We start from the raw sequence: 21,330 nt of genomic DNA on the forward strand, positions 1-21,330 counted from the left end.
TGACACTTTTGTCTGCTTTTCTAGTGACCAGATTTTACTGGTAGTGTCCTATGGGGTCACATTTTAAGAGAGACACAAATGAGTGGTATGGGTGGCAAGAGACCCCAAAATCACGTCTGACAAGATGTGACAGGAACCAGGAATAATTAATCCAGAGAGGAGAAACCTCCAAATACTTGATTTTCTAATTAAAAAGAAAAGGTATGAGATTGGGTTTAACAGGTAGAATTAGGACCCGTAGTTACTAGTCATATGAAGTTAGATCATAAATCAAGATTAAAAAGAGAACATTTCCTCAGAGCTCCCTGGATGTCCCCGGAAGTAGTGGGCTTCTCATTAGTAGGAAAAGTAATATTTAGGACGCCCCAGTCAGATACTGCACTTTCCCACATACTTTCTTATTTTACCTTCACGGTAATCCCACAGATCATGCCTTATGCCCATATTGGATATAAGGAAACAGATTCGTAGAAGTTGAATACATTAGAGGAGTCATGGAGCTAATGAACAGAAGCATCTAGATCTGCCCGACACCCAAATCCATGCTCTACCAGGACATGCTGCCTAGTGAGCCTTCCTGAGCAGGTCAGGGCTTTATATGCGAAAAACGACTAATCACAATCATAATGATTCATGTTTACTGAATGCTTACTATGCACCAGGCACTAATCCAAGCACCCTAATACAAGCAATTCATTTAACAACCATGTAAAGTGGATACTATTATTCCCATTTTCCAGATGATGAAACTGAGATGCAGACAGGTTATGTAACTAACCGGAGTCACGATCCTACCCAGCATTCAGACCCAGATGCTCCGGCTCCAGCCTATGCCTTTAACCAGCTGTTTTTGCCCCCTGTCTGCATGATAGGCACCAATGAAGGGCTGCTGGGCTGTAGTGAAAACTGAGAGAAGGAGACATCAGTATCTGGATAGGAGCGCTCACTTTGAGTTTATGCTTAAATTCCAGTTCCTGGATTTACATGGCTTTGGGTTGAAAGACACTCGCCTCCCTGTTGAGATTGGTGTGGGGCAAATCTCTCTGTTGCCCAAGGGTTCCAGAGCAGGGCTCCGTGCCACGGTGTGGACGGCCCTTCCCCCAGCCGGAGCGCTGTACCGGTGAAAACAAAGAAGGTGATACCACTCGCCGCGTTGGGAAGTTCTACTGAATACAGTATAGAACCTGGTAGAACTTTGATTAAGTGCTCGGGATGTAAGTCATTATACATTTAGTACTTTGAAAAAAATCCTTGTGAATTCTGTGGTTTAGTGACTATTAATAAAACTCTCCGACGTGCAGTCAGACTAATCACTGTGTCTGCTGTGATTTGGTACGAAATGCTAAGGACATTTTTAGTCCGTGACTCTTGGCAGCATGAGAGATTAGACTCAAGCCTCAAAGTCATTTCCTTAAATTGAAGTCTGTCCTCTTTGAAGGGACGCATGTGGGGGAGGATGGTATATAAGGAGTTTCTGCCATATCAGCCACTTTGGTGATTGCTCAACTCATATAATTTTGTTTAACCACCACCGTAGTCCTCTAAGGTGACTATTAAAATACCCATTTTTCTGATGATGAACTTAAGACTCCTCAAATTCTGTAAGACGCTTACGGCCCCCTCGTGATAGGTAGTGAAGCAGGGTTTAATCTTTGTTTTTCCACCTTGAAAAATTGTGTTTTACACACCAGCTCACTCCCCATCCATGAGCAGAGACTGGAAACGCCGCCTACAAAACCATGGGTGTGGCTCCCAGGCGGGATGAGAGCAACAGGGGGACACGAGGAGAAGGGCGGCAGAGGGCGATGCTGGCAGTCTTGGCTCCAGGGACACCCGGAGCTCACAGTCTCAGCCACGCCAGCCTGGCTGGGCTGCGGGTCTGGTGGCTGGTGCGTGTGGGTCTTGGGATGAGGTGGGCGGGAAATTGTGAGACCTCGATTCATCTGTCCCTGTAGACGTGCTCCCGGCACCCGTCTGCTGCCTTGTGTTTGGGGTTTTGACCTCTCAGCGTGTTCAGGGCCTTGGCAGGCCTGCAGTGGTGGAGGCTGATCCCTGCCAAGGGGCTGAGGACAACAGGGACACCACCTGCTCCTGAGCTGTGGCTCTCTGCAGACCAGTGGGGGGGTCTCGATTCCAGGCTGCCCAGAACGTGGGCAGAGAAGATTTTGGCTTGCTGTGTCATCTGCTTCCTGAGCTGTTACCCAAAACTGGCAGAAATGGTTGTAGGGCTTGTGGGGCATCCTGGAAGACCGGGATGGACATGAGAGTCTGGTACATGGTACGTCCCAAAGGCAGCCCCGTGAGAGGGGAAGGGCCCTGCCCATTTGCAGTGCAGGGCCTGGGGTCCACACTGGGCTGGGATCAATATTCCCAGGTACAGTGTCATCGCTGGTTGGGGCAGCCCCTGGGATCGGAGAGGAAGGGGCTGTGCAGGCTTGACCCATCCTCCTGCTGCCTCGCTGACCAGAGCCTTCCTGCAGCAGAGCCCGGGCCTCTGCTCTAGGGAGGTACTCCAGCTCTAGACCTTGAATCCACTGGGATGTGAATCCCACATTTGTAGATGATTGACTGTAAAAGCATCATCTGAACTGGTCCTGCATTTCACAGATGAAAAAAAAAGAAGACCTAGAGACATACAGCTTATTCATTTTTCAATTAAGATTCCTAACGCCTAGGTTAAAGGTAGTTGGGTTTCCTTATAAATCATAATATGCTTGTAGAAATTTCTTATTTTCTCAGTTCTGTGATTGTATTTTTCACAATGGATTTATGATGATCTGTGACCAATAATGTTGCTACGAAAAAATAATGAATGCTTCCACATAAGGGAAGAGTTTTTTTCCTGTTCTTTGCTTTTTTCTTTTTTTTTTAAGACCAGAAAGGTAAAATTTAAAGTTATTTTTCTTCTCATAGAGTGTAGGTTAACGACAATTTTTGCTTTTCCTTGAAAAGTGTCATAAATCATGCTGACAGGTTTTAAATCTCTAAAACCTGCATCTGATTATTTTTAATTCTCACTGTATTTTGTCGTCAGTCACACAATCATTTAAAAAGGTCTTGATTAGCTTCAAATACTGAAACGTTGATTAGATAGGTAATATGCACTTCACTGAGATGTTTCCGTATAAACAGAATACTTATTTTACAAGGTGAATAAAGTAACATTTTTTTAATAGGCTGCCCACAACAGAGATTAACATCAAGTGTGTTCCAGAAGAAAAAAAAGAGAGAGAGAGTGAGAGAGAGAGAAAAGAAAAAGACTCCTACGTCTACGTTTTATTATCGTCAGGTTTCCAGAAAGGGCACTCAAGCAAGATTCTGACTTGAGACACCTCTGCCACCCACAGAAGATGGGGTTATTTTCCTTTGAAAACCTTTGAGAAACTTCACTTTCCTGGAAAATGTAGGCTGTTGGTCTCGCGCAACCAGAGCCATCTGGAACTGGGTGTGTGTGGACTCTGGGTGAGCAGAAAGGATCCGTAACTAGGAATTGCAGTGAGACGGAAATAGGAAGGCCCATCAAGAAGACTCTGGAGTCAACAGGACCCCTGAGAACACCAGTTCCTTGGGAGCAGGTCTGAGTCTAGTATGGGAGGAAACAGAGCAGGGACTCAGTTGTCCCCACAGTCTTCTCTAAGCTAGAGAAATGCCCCAAAGCAAGGACAGCTTTCCCTCAGTCTTTTTTTTATCCTTGAATCTCAGGGAGCCACCAGGGACTTCCTCAAGGGTAAACAATGTGTGTCTTCAGTCAGTAACACAGGACCAACCAGTATGCTTTTAGACAGCTCCTAAGGTCCAATCTAATTTATTTTTCAAAGGAGCTGTTGGAGTATGCCATGGAAATTCATCCAATTCTAAAGCAATCTCTGCTGTTCATTTGGATCGGGCAGTTATGGCTGTGTGTGTAAGGGAAAGACACACACACACACACACACACACACACACACACACACACAGGAAAACAACCTTCAGAATCAGTGGACACCCATCCACACATCAGGCTCCTAATGCCAGCCTTGAAAAGCTACACAGTTAATACAAATCAGTTCTTTCCACAATGGCCCATTATGGAATTACCCCTAGCGGGGAGCATTTCTGTCCTTGAGAGACAACAGGATTTCATCTCAGCTTTTGTGAAATTCTTCTCCTTCGTAACAACACTGATTTTTTTCAGTCCCTCTTGAGTTTGTGTCGTCTTTGCTTTACTCTGGGTTCAAGATGGAGAAAACACCGCCTGTTCCTCTGACACTGCATTACACAAATCTTTACATCTGTTCAGTCTGAAGAAAGCTGCTTTTTAAAAGCAGAAATCTGTGGGTAAAGCCAGAGGGGTAGCCTTGAGGCTAACTTCGCTGAATTTTTCTTTATAAAGATAAATTTATGTCCATGGTTTTAAATAGCTTTGACACATCTCCTGAAAATAGCAAAGAGCATTGCCCACACATCTGCGTGATTAGTTGCAGGGAATATACCCTAATCCACATGCCCACTCGTGCAAAGCCCAGAGAAGCAGGTTCTTTGCAGTCAGCACTACACACACACACACACACACACACACACACACACACACACACACACACACCTTTGCTGGTCACAGAGCCTCAAGCAGCAAGGGGATCATTGCAGAAGGGCTCTGGTTTGTTTTCTCATTCTGTCCTGGCCAGTGGGGTCGGGGAAGAGCTACTCATTCCATGATAAAGAGAGTCCCCTTTACCTGGCACGTCGGCCACCACTAAGGTTTCACTCAAATAAATGCAGAGCGTGGGGCAATGAATCAGAATCCCTTGGTTCTAGACTCAGCTCGGCTACTAAGCACCTCCCCAGTCCGGGGCAGAGCTTGTCACCTCTGTGCCTGAGCTTGCCTACATCTGAAATAAGGAAGCTGCATCTCTCACGTCCCTGCCGGCGCTGATAGTCTTCAGTTCTGTCATAGTCACTTGCTAAACTTTCTGGCGGTATAAATGCACTGGCGTTGGCAAAATATGCCTAAATATATCGGGAGCTAAGTTGTGTGATGTGTTCACTGGTGTCTATGGAGTACAGTGTTGAGTTCGGCGCTGTCCTAGGTCCTGGAGGGTGTCCAGGTGACTGAGACACAGGCTCCTTCTTCCGGGAAGAAACCAGTGGCCCTCGTGGAAGAGGCACTGATGCAAACGGTGTTATAAAAGTCTGTGGAGGGAGGGAGACCCAGAGGATTAAGGGACAGATCAGCAGGGCGCCTCCAGGGAGCTAGAGGTTGAAGAGGAAGTCCTGGAGGAGGAGATACCTGGAGCTCCGTGAAGGGGACAGCAATAGAGGGGTGACTCCGAACTTCTGAAGCCCACGGGAGTGTGGCTGTAAGCAAAACTGAGTCCAGCCCAGGAGAGAGAAAGGCCTTGGTTCCTAACAAGGCAGGGTCCCCTCTCTGTGCTTTGCTTTCCAAGCTGGGCTCTGTGACAGGAGCTCTGCCGTCCTGCAGCCAGCTTTAGCGGACAGATGATAGGACAAGACATTGCTCGTGTTTCTCTGCAAAAGGCCTAAGGAGAGCAGATGCATGATAAAGGGACTAAGTCAGGCTAAAGGCCTTTTAGAATCCCCACAGTGTAACTTAACTATTGTACTACTCTTAAACATGTGTGGGGTGGCTCTGGGAGACAGCTGTATGACACATGTCACTGTACACTGTGTTACTCCTTTGCAAAGCCTGGGCTCTGAAGATTGCCATTCTGGCCACTGACCTTTCCAAAATGCCATTGCCTTTCAGAGGACAGATGCAGATCTGTCTGGTCATTGGCCCAGGCCTCGGTCTCAAGCCTTGGACTTTCTACGGCCACAATGGGAGACAGCCTGAAACAGAGGGAGGGCTGCTCACCCAAGGTCTTCAGGAAATTCAGTCAGATTTTTGGAGTTTCTACCGGTCGTCTCTCCACACTGATAGAATCCCAGATACCTGAAGGATGGTACGGGAGACCCAAAGCAGACCCAGTGTTGGAGCCCCAGTTCTTCTCTTATTGAGCTATTATTGGAAGTTATCTTCCTTATCGTGGCTACTAGGCTTCTTTCTACCACTCCAGAGCCCTAAGCAAATAAGCACCCATGGGGGAGAACGTGAAGCTGGCCAGCAGGTAAGTGCAGGCATCTGCTAAGGCTGTGGGATTCAGTTCTGGGACTTTGAAGTTCTGGGACTTCAGCATCGGATCCCGGATCATCCACCCTCCCAAAGTCTGAGTTCCGGCTTGTTTTAGAAAGCCAGGGAGAGGCCTGCCGGATCTGCCCTGCCTTCTCCACTCTGTGATGAAAATGCTGTTGGGTCATGTGTTATAAAACTGCACTCCTGGTTTAACTCTTGACTGCTCTGCAAAACTCAGAACAGGTCATTGCTGAAGTAGAGGTAGCAAAAAGGAAGTAAAAAACCCAGCAGCTGTTGTTTTCTGGGCCTGGTGAGCCAGTGCTTCTCGGGGGGATGTGTGTCATTAAAGCAGGTTGACTTTTTCCTGAGCCAGTGGTTCTGTTTCAGGACTAAACGACTCTCATAAGAACCCACCTCCAGCCCGCTGATCTCCTACCTGCGCAGGAGAGAAGTCGTGTCCTGCCACAGATGGTCCTATGTGTCTCTTTGCTCCAGAAAACCTTGTCCAGTCTCCTGGGCTAAATGGACTATCACAAACAAGAATTCTCAGAGGAGCTTTATTCCATGTAGCAGGTATTTGAGTGAACTGCCTACAGCGGGCAGAATAGTTTCTAGTATCGAGAGCCTGTTTCAGATCAGGAGAGAATGCACAGACATTCTGAGAGCTCCCGTTCCCTGAGTGACCAGGCTACTTCAGTCAGCACTAGTCTGTGCACACGGATGGAAGCGGTGGGTCATCCTGTCTTTGTTGCTTTGATCTTCACCTTTGGCGCGGAATGCAGAATGTCTTCATTCTAACTAGCGGATTAGCCAGGAGCCATAGGGACAAGGTGATGTTCACTGTCTGCAGTTTTCAGATACTTCTGTCATTGATCGTGCCTGCAAAAGAACCAGCTAAGCCCCAAACAAAGAACAGATTCCTGTGGAGGAGGCTGTGAAGTTCCTAGCTAATGGGACACGTATGCAGCCTCTGCTTTTTGAACATTCCCTCTCCAAGACATGCTTAAAGCTGGACCGTCCCTAGAGGGAAGTCTCAGGGATCGAAATTCTTTGTGTGCTGTTAATGCCCTCGATTTATCTTGGATTCCTTTCCAAAAAGGACATTGCCACTAATTTTTTTCTGCCTCTAAATGTCTCAGGCATGCATTTTCAGAACTGACCAATAATTAGATAGCTATACAGATAGATAAATAAAGTAGCTAGATAGCTGCACGCATACAAAGTTCTGGACTCACTGGTAACAAAATTAGTTGCTTAGAAAACCTACATGTAATGTAAGAAATAAAGCTTAATAAAATGATTCAGTATTTTGTTTCTAGTTGTGCTGTAAAAGTTCATCTTTTTGGCTGTTCGGGCAAGTCTTTACAACTTGATTCGAATATACAATGATACTTCGGCCAAGCCTGGATCTGCTACAGAGGGGAGATCTGTAGCATTGACACATACTCATGGGAGATGCAAACACACTTTCCCTTACTTATGAGCAGTAGTGGCTTATATAGGAAAATGATTCTCCTTAAGATTCCCCCAAAAGATATCTTAACATTTTCAAAAGAAACAAAAGCCTAATTCGTGACTTTGGTAACTGGCCTCTGCTGCTTCTGTCTGCTTAAGCTCTAAATAAATGGGTGGGGTGTGTGTGGAGAGGAAATAAACATTTACCCAACAGTTCACTACGTCTAGCTGGAAGGCACTCTTAGCTTTTGCCTGTTAGAGAGATTTTATTTTCTAATCTCAGAATCTCAAGGTTAAAACACGTTCAATTTCATAGAGCCCAACTTTCCTGCTAATGCTGGAGTGAATATCTTTCATAACCACCTTTCAGTCTGCTTCTTGATACTGGATGAAGATATCAACTGATCCAGGCCATATAAATATGCTATACTGCTAGGCCATCCTGCCATGTCTTTCAATAAAATCCTGCAGTAGATGCTGAAGTCTGGGGAACTACCCCTTGAATGCAAAGTGATCATCCAGACACCCCATAGGGGTCTGGGACCTCATTCTCTCCATGGCATGTGTTTTCTTTATACTACAGAGGTGCCCTAATCGTGTACGTTGGTGGGGGACTTTTATAAACATTTGAGTCATCTGTAATTCCCCCCAGTATGCTATTATGAATACAATTATTCTTCAGGAAAAATTCTAAAATTTATAGAAAATTATGCACAAGAAGATATTTGTCACCTTTTTTATTGTAATAAAGAAAAGTGGGGAGCAACATAAGCATCCAGCTGCATAGTGAGACTGTCACACTATATGCACCGGCCCTAATTTGATGCAGAATATCCCCAGGATATCTATGCAGGTAGCAGTCAGAAGATCGCAAGCCCCAGCTCTACACAAAAACAAACTCAGTAAGCAGAAAGCCGTGTGATCCCAAAGGAACACTCTTAGGAGACATTGCCGGTTAAGAAACAAGATATGGCCTTGCACGTGCACAGTGATCACATGTGGGTAGACACATCTGTACGGGGGGAAAAGAATGTGTCGAAATCACAATTGAGTTGAAATGATTTCATCATGAGTAACACTACTTTTCTCCTTTCATATTTTTCTTTTGCACTGTTCTATGTTTTTAAAAATTCCTTTAAGAAAACAATCAAAATGTTCCACAAAGTTAGCCTTTTCAAAAGCCCATTATAGAGAAGAGGAATCTAGCTGCATCATTTCTTGAAATTAAAGGGCAGCCTCCTGTGGGCCCTGAACTTAAGTTTTCTTTTATTTGATTATTTACTTTTATTTCTCCTTCCTCTTCACCCGATTGGGCAGGCGCAGGCCATAGAGCACAGGCCACCCCCAATGCCTGTAGCCATTCATCGTGATTCTTTAATTAGGGCCCTTGAAAGGTGAAGGAATTATTTTACATCCTTAATCACACTGTGGATAGGTTTATTACTTTACTGTATAATTTGAATTATATATAAATATCTGTGTGGTTAAAAAAAAAAAAAGTATCCACTTATGTTTGACTCTGAATAGGCTCTTCTCAGAAGACAGAAAACTGTCGTGGTGGTTGACCCCGAGGAGATCTGGGGATTGGGGGTTAGGAGCAGAAGACAGTTAATTTTCAGGACCCTTCTGTAATCCAGGTTGGGTTTGTTGTTGTTGTTGTTGTTGTTGTTGTTGTTGTTGTTTTACCATATGAAAGAAGTTTAAGAATGGTAACTCCAACAAAATAATCCTGACAATTAGATTCTGTATCTACCTGAGCTCTGACCACAACCCACATGACTAGGCTGCTCATTGCCTTTTCCAGTCCCCGGGGTGAAGTCAGTGTTTCAATCCAGTTTTTCTGTCCTATGATTGTATCTTCTCCCTTTTCTGGCTTTCGTATGAGGTTCCAGCCTCGGTCGGTAAATGTCTCCATGAGAAGCTCTTCCTTTTGGGGGCTTGACTACCCTTGCTGCAAATCTAATTGGCTCTTTTTTGTGAAATGCTTTTCTTTTTTATAATGATGAATGAGCTTTTTCCTCTCATACACCTCATTTGGCTAAAAGAAGTAACTTCCAGACAAAAAGTGCTACCTGAGGAAAACAAGATGTATCTTTGAGTTAGGACTTTCCTAACCTCCCTCGTCAGTTTTCTCCTTCCACAAAATGGTGGTACACCCAAGCTCTGGAAGATGGGCAGGAGCTTCCTCCTGGCTTCACTCTCTTGCTTTCCTGTCTCCTGTGTGATTATTGCAAAATTATGGCTGACATCACCTTTAAATGCATTCCTAGTGCCGATGCTTCAGCATCTGTTTTGGATTAATCTTCTTGTTGAAAGTGAATGCTGGTAATGGGCTAGAAAGTGAGATCCAGTCCCTGTTTTCCTAGGGATGTCCTGATCTGATGGTTTGCATTTTTGAATGAATGACCATGGCTCAGCTCAAGGACTGCACTTCGAGTGCTTATAGGGTGAGGTAACTTTTTGGAATTCCAGATAAAATTCCAGATAAAAAAAAAAGATAAAACTTTTTTATTTCCTAAAATCTTGATCAATCCGTTATGTAAATCAGGCACAAACAGCAAACACATTGCCTTTCAGACCAGTCACAAAATGAGTAGGTGTCAAATTTCGTCTGAGTTCTTCCAAGCTTGCCCAACCCACTTGGCTTTTCCTTGATGCCTCTGTTGACATGTGGATCAAGTAGGTGTTCTCTTGTTCATCTGCTGAAGGCAGGCTATGCTACAGGTCTTCCATTGTAACAGGAAAGCTAGCCTGTCCACAGGGCTGTGTGCCCATCCCATCTACCACATGCCAAGGGATTCTGGCATTTCCCAGAGTCTTCTTGGTAGGCTGTGGTCGAAATGCAGTTCTTTTCCAAGGGACAAGTTTCCTTTCCCTTTGGTTCCCAGAGATCATCTGAGCCTGTTGCTGAGTAATATTTGGGGAATTTATCCGTATCTCTACATCCCCACCTACCCCTGCCTATCCCAACTACTGCTTGGTTGATTTACTGTCTTGATTTTTCAGAAACTATTTTCATTTCTTCCTCATCACAGTTTTCTAGTTTTTCTATTCTTTGATTGGTTGCCTTCTTTTAATTCTTCCATGTCTTCTTTTAATGCCTTCTGAGCCAGAACCCACACAATGAACTGTCTTTGCATTTCGAATATATTGAAATGACATTTTACCTCAACTGACTGTATTCCTTAAGACCTTGCCAAGGAGGGAGTAGAAAGGTATAACTGGGAAAATGGTTCCAATTCTGCTCTAATTTTTCCAAGCATTATTTTTATTTTCAATAAATATGGTTTGTATTTGGGACCCAAGGGAAGCCCAAATTAGTCACTTAATTTTTTTATTTTTTTACACGACTCCATCAGTCTCTTTTTCTATCTTTCTACATAAATATATAGATTTTTGATCTCCTACTATGTTTGTGTGTATCCCTAAAATTGGATAATACATTGTATCACCACCAATATATACTAACAGTAGTGTAAGCTTATTTCAGTACAAGCTATGGACAGAGATGATGGGGGTCAAAAGCACTGGCTGAGGGAATCATTCTCAATGAGCCTACAGAAAGAGCCTCGTACAGAGATTGAGCCTATCATAAGTACAAAAGAAGCCCAGAGTTGCTCAGCACAGAGAGATCCAGGAGAAAATGAGTAGTCTTCCTGTCTAATGCTCAAGACTGGCTTTGTTCTCTAAGGATCTTCCTGCCCTGGCATGGAATCATATCTCCCTGGCACCATGCCATGTGTGCGGATCTCTGCCTGGTGTCCGCAGGCCTGTCCCAGACAGACTGACATGATTTTCACAGTGGGCCCTTTGGAAACCAGCATTTCGGTGTTTCTGAACAAAATGTACGAGTCTATGTGCCTCAGGGACTTTCCACATCTCCCAGAGCCGTCTTCGCTGCACCGAACTTCTTGGGTTACTCCACGCCCTGCCAGCATGAAAGTAGCCCATCTGTTTGCCTCACATTTTTGTTGTTGTTGTTATTTTTCTAGAACGTGAGATCTTGCTCATGTTTTCTTTCAGCAAGTGCTATCCTAATGGTTTGTGTTTCTTGTAGTGTAGTTCACGCGTAGTTCTTGTACAAGAACAAAACTTAAGAGTCTGGTTTCTCACCTGGGCGCTGAGCCGTCTGGGGTGCCTTCGTGTCTGCAGGAGTGATATTCCTTCTGTCTTAACCCCCACCCCACCTGCTTTCTCCAGAGACTGCATTTGACATAATCAGTGAGAATATGTATTTCCATTTCCATCTTCACGAATGGTAGTGGGAATCCGCTACTTCAGAAATCAGTCACTCTAGATTTTTTTCCCTTAATATGACAAGAAAATAAAACACTAATTTGAACAACATCATTAGGTAGATCAATAACCAAGTTCTGGAAATGACAGATATTGAATAACCTATACTCCAATTTGAAGAGTCCTATCTTTAGGGCACAAGGGTGGCTCAGTAGGTTAGGTGCCCAACTCTTGATTTCGGCTCCGGTCACGATCTCAGGTCATGAGATCAAGCCCCACATCGGACTCCACACTGGGTGGGAAGCCCGCTCAGGATTCTCTCTCCCCCTCTGCCCCTCCCCCACCTCCCTCTCTTGCTCTCTGTCTCCCTGTTTAAAAATAATAAAAAATAAAAATAGAGAATCCCATCTTTGATAATCTGTCAAAGTGGCATTAGTTATGTCACATTTAAGCCACAGCTGTTTCTATAAACTTCTCCTTCAGGAAATTATCTTTTTTTCTTCATTTCATTTTAAACATTTTAATACAATGAGCAAGACAAACACACATACATCAAAAAAGTAACACACACATAAATATACACACACAGAGCTTAGAACCCCTTTCACATTTCTTTGCATTAATTCTCGGAGAATACCAGTGTTCCTGGCATAGCCAGGAATAGGATGACACACACTTGAAACTAAAGATGGAGGATATCTGTAGGTTTCATTGGTTTACATTTGAATTTTTTTTTTTTTTTACCATTTAAAACTAATTTTGGATATGAATTGCGTTGGAGAATTTGGAGTACAGACATTCGAGATAATGGGCAAAAATGCCTATTTCTGGCCTTACACCCGCAAATTCTAATTCAGCCATCTGGTATGGAAACAGAAATTCACTTTGTCCACAAGTATTTATAGAATACTTACGATGCACTGGGCATTATTCTAGGCTCTGGGGATTCAGCAGTAAATAAAGTTGCTGCCTTCATGATGTTCATATTTCGCTGGAAGAACAAAGACAATTGAAACAACGTGAACGTAAAATATGTCACAGAGTGTGAGTCCGAGTGATGCAGAAATGAGGGGGTGGTTGAGGTAGCGATGTCACTGTTTTATAGGAGGGTCTGGGAAGACCTTTCTGACGTTTGAGCAGAGACCTGAGGGGGTGAGGGAGAGAACCATGTGCCAATCTTCCCTCAGATTTACATTTTTTCCTCTGGTATCTTATTGAGTAAAAGAAACCAGACATAAAAAAGCAAATAATGGGGGTGCCTGGGTGGCTCATTGGTTAAAGCCTCTGCCTTCGGCTCAGATCGTGATCTCAGGGTCCTGGGATCGAGCCCTGCATCAGGCTCTCTGCTCAGCGGGGAGTCTGCTTCCCTTCCTCTCTCTCTGCCTGCCTCTCTGCCTCCTTGTGATCTCTGTCAAATAAATAAATAAAATCTTTTTTTCTAAATTCTTTTTTTTTAAAGATTTTATTTATTTATTTGACACACAGAGATCACAAGTAGGCAGAGAGGCAGGCAGAGAGAGAGGAAGGGAAGCAGGCTCTCCGCTGAGCAGAGAGCCTGATGCGGGACTCGATCCCAGGACCCTGAGATCATGACCTGAGCTGAAGGCAGCAGCTTAACCCACTGAGCTACCCAGGCGCCCCAAATCTTTTTTTTTTTAGTATATGTGCTGCCGAAGCGAGCACCCCAAATCTTTTTTTAAAAGAAGCAAATAACGTATGGTTCCATCTTCATAAAGGAAGAGTAAACTATTGAAATAGAACTTTCTATAATGATTATATTTAGAGGGGCTGGTAATGACTAAGAGAGGGCACAGGGCAAGTTTCTGGAGTGCTGGCAGGTTCTGTATCATGGTGGAGACAGTGCTACATGTATGATTTTTCTTTATAAAAATTAATCAAACCTTAATCTTTGTGCACTAAAAGAAATACATTTTATATTTATGTCTAAAAAAGAAAAACAAGAAAACAATTACATCAAAAAGGATAAAATACTCAAAAGCAAACTTAACCCAGGAAGTGAAAGACGTGTATATGGAAACTACACAATGTTCCTAAAAGAAATTAAAGGAGACAAAAAACAAAGGGAAGGACATTCAGTGTTCATCGATTGGAAGACTTAATATTGATAAGATATCAGGAGTGACCAAAGTGATCTACAGATTTAACACAATCCCTATCAAAATTCCAATAACATTTTTTTCCAGAAATAGAATAATCCATCCCAGAATTCATATCAAATGTCAAGGAACTCCAAATAGCCAAAATAATGTTGAAAAAGAAGAACAAAGGCAGAGGTTTCTCATTCCTTGATTTCCAAACTTATTGTAAAGCTACAGTTATCAGAATGGACATGAAGTGTGATACTGGCCTAAAGACAGACTTAGAGGCCAGTGGAATTGAATGGAGAACCTGGAAACAAATGCTGACATTCATGGTCAAACGGTTTTTAACAAGGATGCTAAGATTATTCAATGGGGAAAGGACACTGTTTTCAACAAATAGTGCTAGGAAATGTTATGTAGATTTTACCACAATTTAAAAAAAAAAAATTGTAAAGAAAGAAATCAGGGAGACACAGGCAGCAGGAACTTTTGGACCCAAACTTGGGTGCACATGAAAATCCTTTGGAATTTTTAAAAACACAGTGCAGTCACATTTTAATGCAAATTCACAATAACAAAATATAACGATGACTAATGTTTCATTTATGTGTAAAAATTTCATTTATGCGTAAAATAATGTGGCTCCCTCAAGATTTTAAAAGTTAAACAAGAATCACCGTATCAACTCTGGGGAGTCCAAGGGAACTAGAAATGCCAGGTGGCAGGGTTAATATTAGCTGGAAGACAGAAATACAGTATGCCGTGAGAAAACCAATCAAGATTTGTAAATGTTGAACTATGAAATGTTGCCAAGAATGTACCCCTTCTAGAAACTGCACCTTTCTCTACAGAATTCTAGGCCCCTTACTGGCCAATTTGATCAACTATATCTAGGTTTGAATCCAAGCAATTCATATTTTTAAAAGATCCCTGGAATGTCTAAGAGTAATGGTCTACGCATCGTTGTTTAAAAACTACCTGTCCTCCATAAGAGAATAAGCACATTCATTCTGTGTAAAAAGGAGGAAAAAAAAGTTATTGACATATATTATGTCTTAGGCTATGAGGTTATAAGATGAAGCAAAAGTGCCCTGACCACATGGAGCTTAAGCTTTAGTGAAGAAGGCAGATGAAGCAGGTATCGTGCAGTGTAGTTCTAATAGACATGACTGTGTGTATAATAAGGAGTTCGGTCACGTGGGGAGCACATATCAGGGGCACTTCACTGAAGGGGGCATATGAACTGGTTCCCAATGGATGGAAAGAAATCAGCCAACCAAAAAGGGAAAAAGTGAGAGCGTTTCCAGAAAAAGAAGTAGAGAATCTGTTGGGACCTAGAGCAGAGTTGAAGAAAGAGCACTGAATTCACAGAACTAAAATGAGTTCAAGAGGAGGGAAATTCAGAGTAAGGATGGAGAAGTGGTGACGCATAAAGCCAAGGATAAGGCCAGGTCAGGAAGGGCCTGGCAAGCCTGGTGGGGAGCTTGGCCATTCTCCTAAGGGAGAGTGAGTGGAGAGGAAGATCTCCCCAGCGGTAGCATGGAGAATGTGAAGGGCTGGGTTGGAGAAGAGAGACAGTGGAGAGAAATCTCAAGTAGGTTTTAGCAGCAGGGGTCCAAGTGAGAGACGAAGAGGCATGGGCTGGGGTAGTGGTCACAGGAATGAGATATTTAGGCGACATAATCTATAGGCCTTGGTGATGAATTAGATGTGAAAAGCGAAAAGAAGTTAAGAATGATTCCCAAAGATATAGCTTGGGTAGAAATACGAGTCATGGTACCATGTTGTGACTGAGGGTTGAGGGGGGAGATGGCACATCTGTTTGGGAAGGCTGAATCTGAGGGGTCTGGGATGTCCAGGATGCAGGACGGTGTCCAGTGGAAGGTGGTGTCTTAACTAGGGACCCATCAGTTGAGCTTTGAAAGCAGAACAGTGACTGTCTGCAGGATAAAGAGAGGAAGAAGTAGAAGAGAAATCTAGAAAATACCAGAGAAGTCATTCGAAGAAGACTTGGAAGTGTGTGGAGAGGTTGGAGGACACCAAGAGGGGTGTGCTGAATGGGAAGCCCAGAAGGCTGTTTCAAGGAGGAACAGTCAACAATATCAGAGGCTTCCAAGAGGAAGATGAACCCGGCAGGTTCCTATTGGATATACAGTACAGAGCTCATTAGTAATCAGCCCAAGGGTTTGGGTGAGTGCTGGGAGCCGGCACTGGGTTAGCAAGCTGAAGAGTGAGAGAGGCCGTCATGGCGGGCGTGAGTGCCCACCACCATTCTGAAAAAGCTTGGCTCTGAGAGAGGGGCTGAGGGAGGACAGGGGGCTGACCAGACGCTTGCTTTCACTTTGGGGGTGTACTTTAAGGTTGGTGAGGCTTAGACCTATCTAAATGGTGATAGAAAGGATCCAAAAGAGAGGAGGGAGAAAGAAAGGAAAGAAAGAAGGAAGGGAAGGAAGAAAGGAATGAAGGAAGGAAGGGAGGGAGGGGAAGAGAAGGGAAGGGACGGGAAGGGAAGGGAGGAAGGAAGGAAGGAAGGAAGGAAGGAAGGAAGGAAGGAAGGAAAAGACAAGACGGGATCATTGAGTGCTCAGTGGGGAGTGAGCACAGGCTGCAGGTCTGGCTCCAGCACGTCTGGCCTTGAGGGCATCGTTTGATCTGTCGGGGCTCTGGCATCTTTATCTGTAACTTGTGGGGTTGCTCTTTGTCTGTGGTTTCCAAACGGCAGTCCTCAGAACTGTCTCAGAGCACTCATGTTTCAGCTTTTGCCACAGTGACTTGACCTCTCTCTTACGTGTTTTTAAATAATTTTTTATTTCTAGCAATTTAGTACATGTACATACTTCGGACAAGCAAAATAGCAGTAAAAGAATCCTAAAAAACAGCAACCCCTGTCCATACCTGCTCACTCTCAGCCACTCCCAATTCTTGTAGTATTTACCAGTTTATGTAAATTAAAGTCTTATCTCCGTATTTCTTAAATATAGACATCTGCTGATGTCCGTCCCATCCTGTGCCCACTTGCCCTGATTCTGATCCTTCCAACGTAATGCCATCCCATCGTTTGGTTAACGGTGTTCTCATTATTGTAAGCGTGGAAATATTGCTCACCAACTCGTTTCCTTTTGTGAACAACCGATCATTTCCCCTGCCGATAATATTTGCCTCTTTTGTCTCATTTACCCTGATTTCCATTCATGGTTGCTATTTTTTCCCTAAATGTTCTGCCTTCTCAAAAACCTATCCGTATACTCCCTGTGCTGGTGTAATCACAAGACTTCTCCGGAGACTCCACTCCCGGAGACGTATGTGGTCTGCCACGGAGCCTCCTCTCGGCACTAGCTTACCTTCCTCTTCCTTGGTTTACACCCTTGTGTTGGTGCAGCATGGGAGTCGATGTTTTCAAGTCCCGCAGAGCTGAAAATATCCTATTCTACCATGCCATTTGATTGAGGGTTGGCTGCTAATAGAATTCTGGCTTGCAAAAAAAAACTTTCCCTTAAAAAATGTCAAGGCCATTGCTGTTTTGCTTCTGTTTTGGTTGTTGAGATGGCAGAAACCATCACAGTTTCCTCCCCTCAGACCTGTTGGGGTTTTTTCCTCCTGGGAGATTTTTATTTTTATTTTTATCTCCTCATGTCCCAAGTATGTGCCTTGTTTTGGTGCTTTCTTCATTCATTTTTCTTGGTACCTGGTAGGCCCTTTTGTTATGGAGAGTCATACCCCACATTTCTAAGGAACTTTCTCGATTTCTCTCTTTTATAATTCTCTCCATTTTATTTTTCCCATTCTCTCTTTCTGGAGTTTCTTTTAGTTTAATATTGGACCTTCTGGATTGACCTTCTAATTTTCTCTTTCTCTCTCTCTCTCAGGAGATTATCTTGGCTTTATATCCCAACTCTTCTACCTAATTTCTTTAACTTGTCTATCTTTTATTTTAACTTCCAAGATTATTGCCTTTTTTATTTCCATTTACTCTTGTTTCATTGATACAATTTCTTCTCTTCTCTCTCCAAGGACATTCTCTCTCCCCCAACCCTAACTAAAATCCTGCCTATCCTTGAAGGTTCGACTCAAAATCCATATCTTGTCTGAGGCCTTCTCCAATCAGTTCAAATCTCTCCACTAAACATGAATTCTATAGCATTATTATATTCCATACCATCTAATATGTGATTATATTTAAACTTGCATTGTTTCTGTTGAGGAAATCAGTAGTATCTCCCCGATTACACTATAATCTTCTCAAGAGCAGGAACTGTTTGCTTGTTCTGTATCAGCCAGAGTGCCTTATCTAGAACTGTGAATATAATGAGTTGTGAACAAGTGCTTACTGATTTGAAAAAAAAAAAAAAAATGATTGGCCATCTTAATGCCACCAAACCAGGCTATCCTCGTCAGGGTTCTTTAAGGAGTACCAAGAGCATAGGTATTTGCCAAATAATAGAGGAGTGTAGAACTTACAGATGTTTACAGTTCTTCCTGTCTTACACAGTGTTTCGTTCATACCTAATTCAAGAGCAGTATTTTAGTGACTTGCTTTATTGACGCTTCCCTGAAATGCTCAACTTAGATTTCATAGGAAAAACACTTCCTTTTCTCACTCACATTTCCTTGGTGTAGGAAATATTTAATAAATTATGCAGTCGAAATAACCAAGAACAATTAGCTCAAGCAAGATTGGAAAAAACAACATCTAAATCTTGGCCAACACATGACTCAGTTGGTAGGAACCAAAGAGCTTGGGCATGCTGGAGCGTAATCTACCAGCCTTGGGCACTTAGTCTGCCAAGGAAAGAAGGACATGCAGCTGTCATGTCACTTAAGTGGAAACCAGTCAAGATCTACTATACTCTAGTCTTTGTATACCAAGAAGAGGTATCTGGAAGAAATTAACTTGTGCCCAGCATCTCTCTTGGGTCTTCTTGCAATCAAGGGTACATGTGGCCAACCCAGCTGACATAGATTAGTGACAGCCTTTGGTCTGAAAACAGCACGAGACTCATTGGCTCAGGGGCCAGTCATCTTTGTCTGCTTAGGACCAAGATCTCCCCACCTGAGCTGTACTTCTCCGCCACAAGTCTACGAAGGGCCAACAGAGCGCTGCTGGACCCAGAAATCTTGCCTTTTCCACCTCCAGGATGGATCCCTCTTCCCCACCACTTCTACAATCATCACACTTTGGAAGAATCACACATAGATTCTCAGAGAGGACATAGGTTATCCAATGGACTTTGGATGGCCCCTGCCATGATATGAATCATTTTTTATAATAGTTCAGGGAACTTGGAAATCCTACTTACATTGTGGTCCCTTAAGAAGGTTAACCTCTAAATAGAGTTAAAATAGGTTGACATTAGGGGTACCTGGGCTAGGCATCCAACTCTGGATCTCAGCTTAGGTCTCCATCTCAGGGCCATGAGTTCAAGCCCCTGCATTGGGCTCTATGCTGGGCGTAGAGCCTACTTTTAAAAAATGTAAAATAGGTTGATATTAATGGCAGGAAAGAAGATTTGTATTTCCTGTTGATCGTGCTAGAAGGACTGGCACCACTTTATAGCTACTGAAAATCCCAAATGTGAAGGAAGCCACCCCTGGTCATTGTCCCCAAGGGAGAGAAGACTGTTCTCTGAACAGGGGCTTGAGAAAACTCCATAGAAAACAGAAAATGCTGTATGAAAATCACGCAGCAACAGAAATATCAGTCTGTCAGGTGAGAGTTTTGTCTCTATAAAGCCAGACTGGAACCAATTCAGTTGAATTGGTTTCAGGGCAAATTTAATGATGCAAACATTTTCCCCAATGCTGGTTTAGAGCCACGTAGGACTGAGTTCAGTGAAAGGTAATGCGTTTCCTGTTTCTTCTGTGGCTATCCTACAGTCGGGTAATGAACAAAGGCGGATTTCATTTTGGATTGGTGATAAGAACAAATTGAATTATATTAAAAGTCACACCAAATCCCCTTTGACTCTTGCTTTTAATTTTCCTCTTTTCCGGCTGCATTTAAATCTTAAGTGGCAGAGGCCGCAGCTGTTATGCTGGGGTATTTGGCTTATTCTAGTTTTATCTTTCCTGCGCTGGACCCTGCCTGTGAGCCTGGGTGTCTGCGGCCATAAGAGGCACGCACCTCACTCATCTGGCTTGTTTGGCTCTCAGGGCAGCAGAGCAATGACCTTGGCTCCCCAGCAGTCCAGGTCCCAAACCAAGCCCTTCTCAGGGCTCTCTCCACTCTGTCTGCCAGCCGGCCTCCTCTGCTGCCTTCTTCCAGGTGTTGGAAGGGGGGCTTTGTTTTTCGGAAATGTGTTTTCCTACACTGATGATCCTTGCCCTGGAATCGAGAATGACTTGAAAACCTTCCTTCTACAGCTGTTTCTTCATCTCACACTCTGTTCAGAGGCTGAACTCTTGGACCTGTGCTAGTTTCTCAGGGGGCATGGACACATGGATGTCCACGCAGTGGAGTAACGGATTCTAAAAACGGCCTCACAGAGAAAATGCGTAGATCGTTAGCACTAGTGGTATGACAGCCAAAACGTATTATATGCTCCCAAGGATGGACGGCCCCTGCCTGGCCACAGAGACAATTCCAACCGGAGGCAAACTTTTAAACAACATGTGTCTCAGGGAGTTCTCTTCAAGTATCCTTCCCCCACAATAGAGGTCTAGTGACTTCCTTCTCTTACCACGCATGTGACAGAATTCCTCAGTGAGTCGCCATGAAACTGGGCCCTCTTCCTATCAGATAATCCCAACACTCCACTGCCTTCTGTCTAGAACTATTGGTCCCAAACATAGCGTGAGCAGGAGGAATAAAGATCTATGATGTTAGATCATCGTGGGACATTTTCTTCAATGGACTAAAGCAGAAGGTTGAAGAGCTACTTAATAGATGTTCATAAAAAATAAGAATAAATACAGAATTTTAAAAAATCGGAATAAACGTCTCCCACCCTCCCCCTTCCTCATTTGCTTTAAAAATGTGTATAGGGGGATAAAATGGTCTGTCTCAGCCCAAGAATATAATAACACTGCCTCTCTTTCCTTGTTTTAGGGAATGCTGTCGATTTTTTGGAGACAATGGCTTGACTTTGAAGGTGTTTTTTACCAAGGCAGCACCCTTTGGTGTTCTTTGGACACTCACAAACTACTTGTACTTACATGCAATAAAGCAAGTAAACACTACGGATGTCTCCGTGTTGTTCTGCTGCAACAAAGCTTTTGTGTTCTTGCTCTCATGGATCGTTCTCAGGGACAGGTTCATGGGAGTGAGGGTAAGTTCCTTATTATCTGTCTTCCTCCCTCACTTGGTCATGTCAACCAAAACCTGCCCATTGGCTTGCTTAGCTCCATGTGCTGCGTCCTGAGCATACACTGCTGACCACTGTCCTGCCGATTTGCGGCAGAAAAGGAGCCCGGGGTCTCAGTGTGCCTTCC

General features: G+C 43.6%; 1 protein-coding gene across 2 annotated transcripts in view; it reads left to right on the forward strand.

Moving 5' to 3' along the window:
* SLC35F3 (solute carrier family 35 member F3) overlaps window positions 1-21,330 on the forward strand; it is a 363,684-nt gene that overhangs the window by 327,896 nt on the left and 14,458 nt on the right. For both annotated transcript variants that reach the window (XM_046026285.1, XM_046026286.1), the window contains one exon: window positions 20,948-21,167. In XM_046026285.1, coding sequence (XP_045882241.1) covers window positions 20,948-21,167 — 220 coding nt within the window. The remainder of the gene's footprint in view (window positions 1-20,947; window positions 21,168-21,330) is intronic.

This window comes from Meles meles, chromosome 13, assembly GCF_922984935.1.
Source record: "Meles meles chromosome 13, mMelMel3.1 paternal haplotype, whole genome shotgun sequence".
Lineage (NCBI taxonomy): Eukaryota > Metazoa > Chordata > Mammalia > Carnivora > Mustelidae > Meles > Meles meles.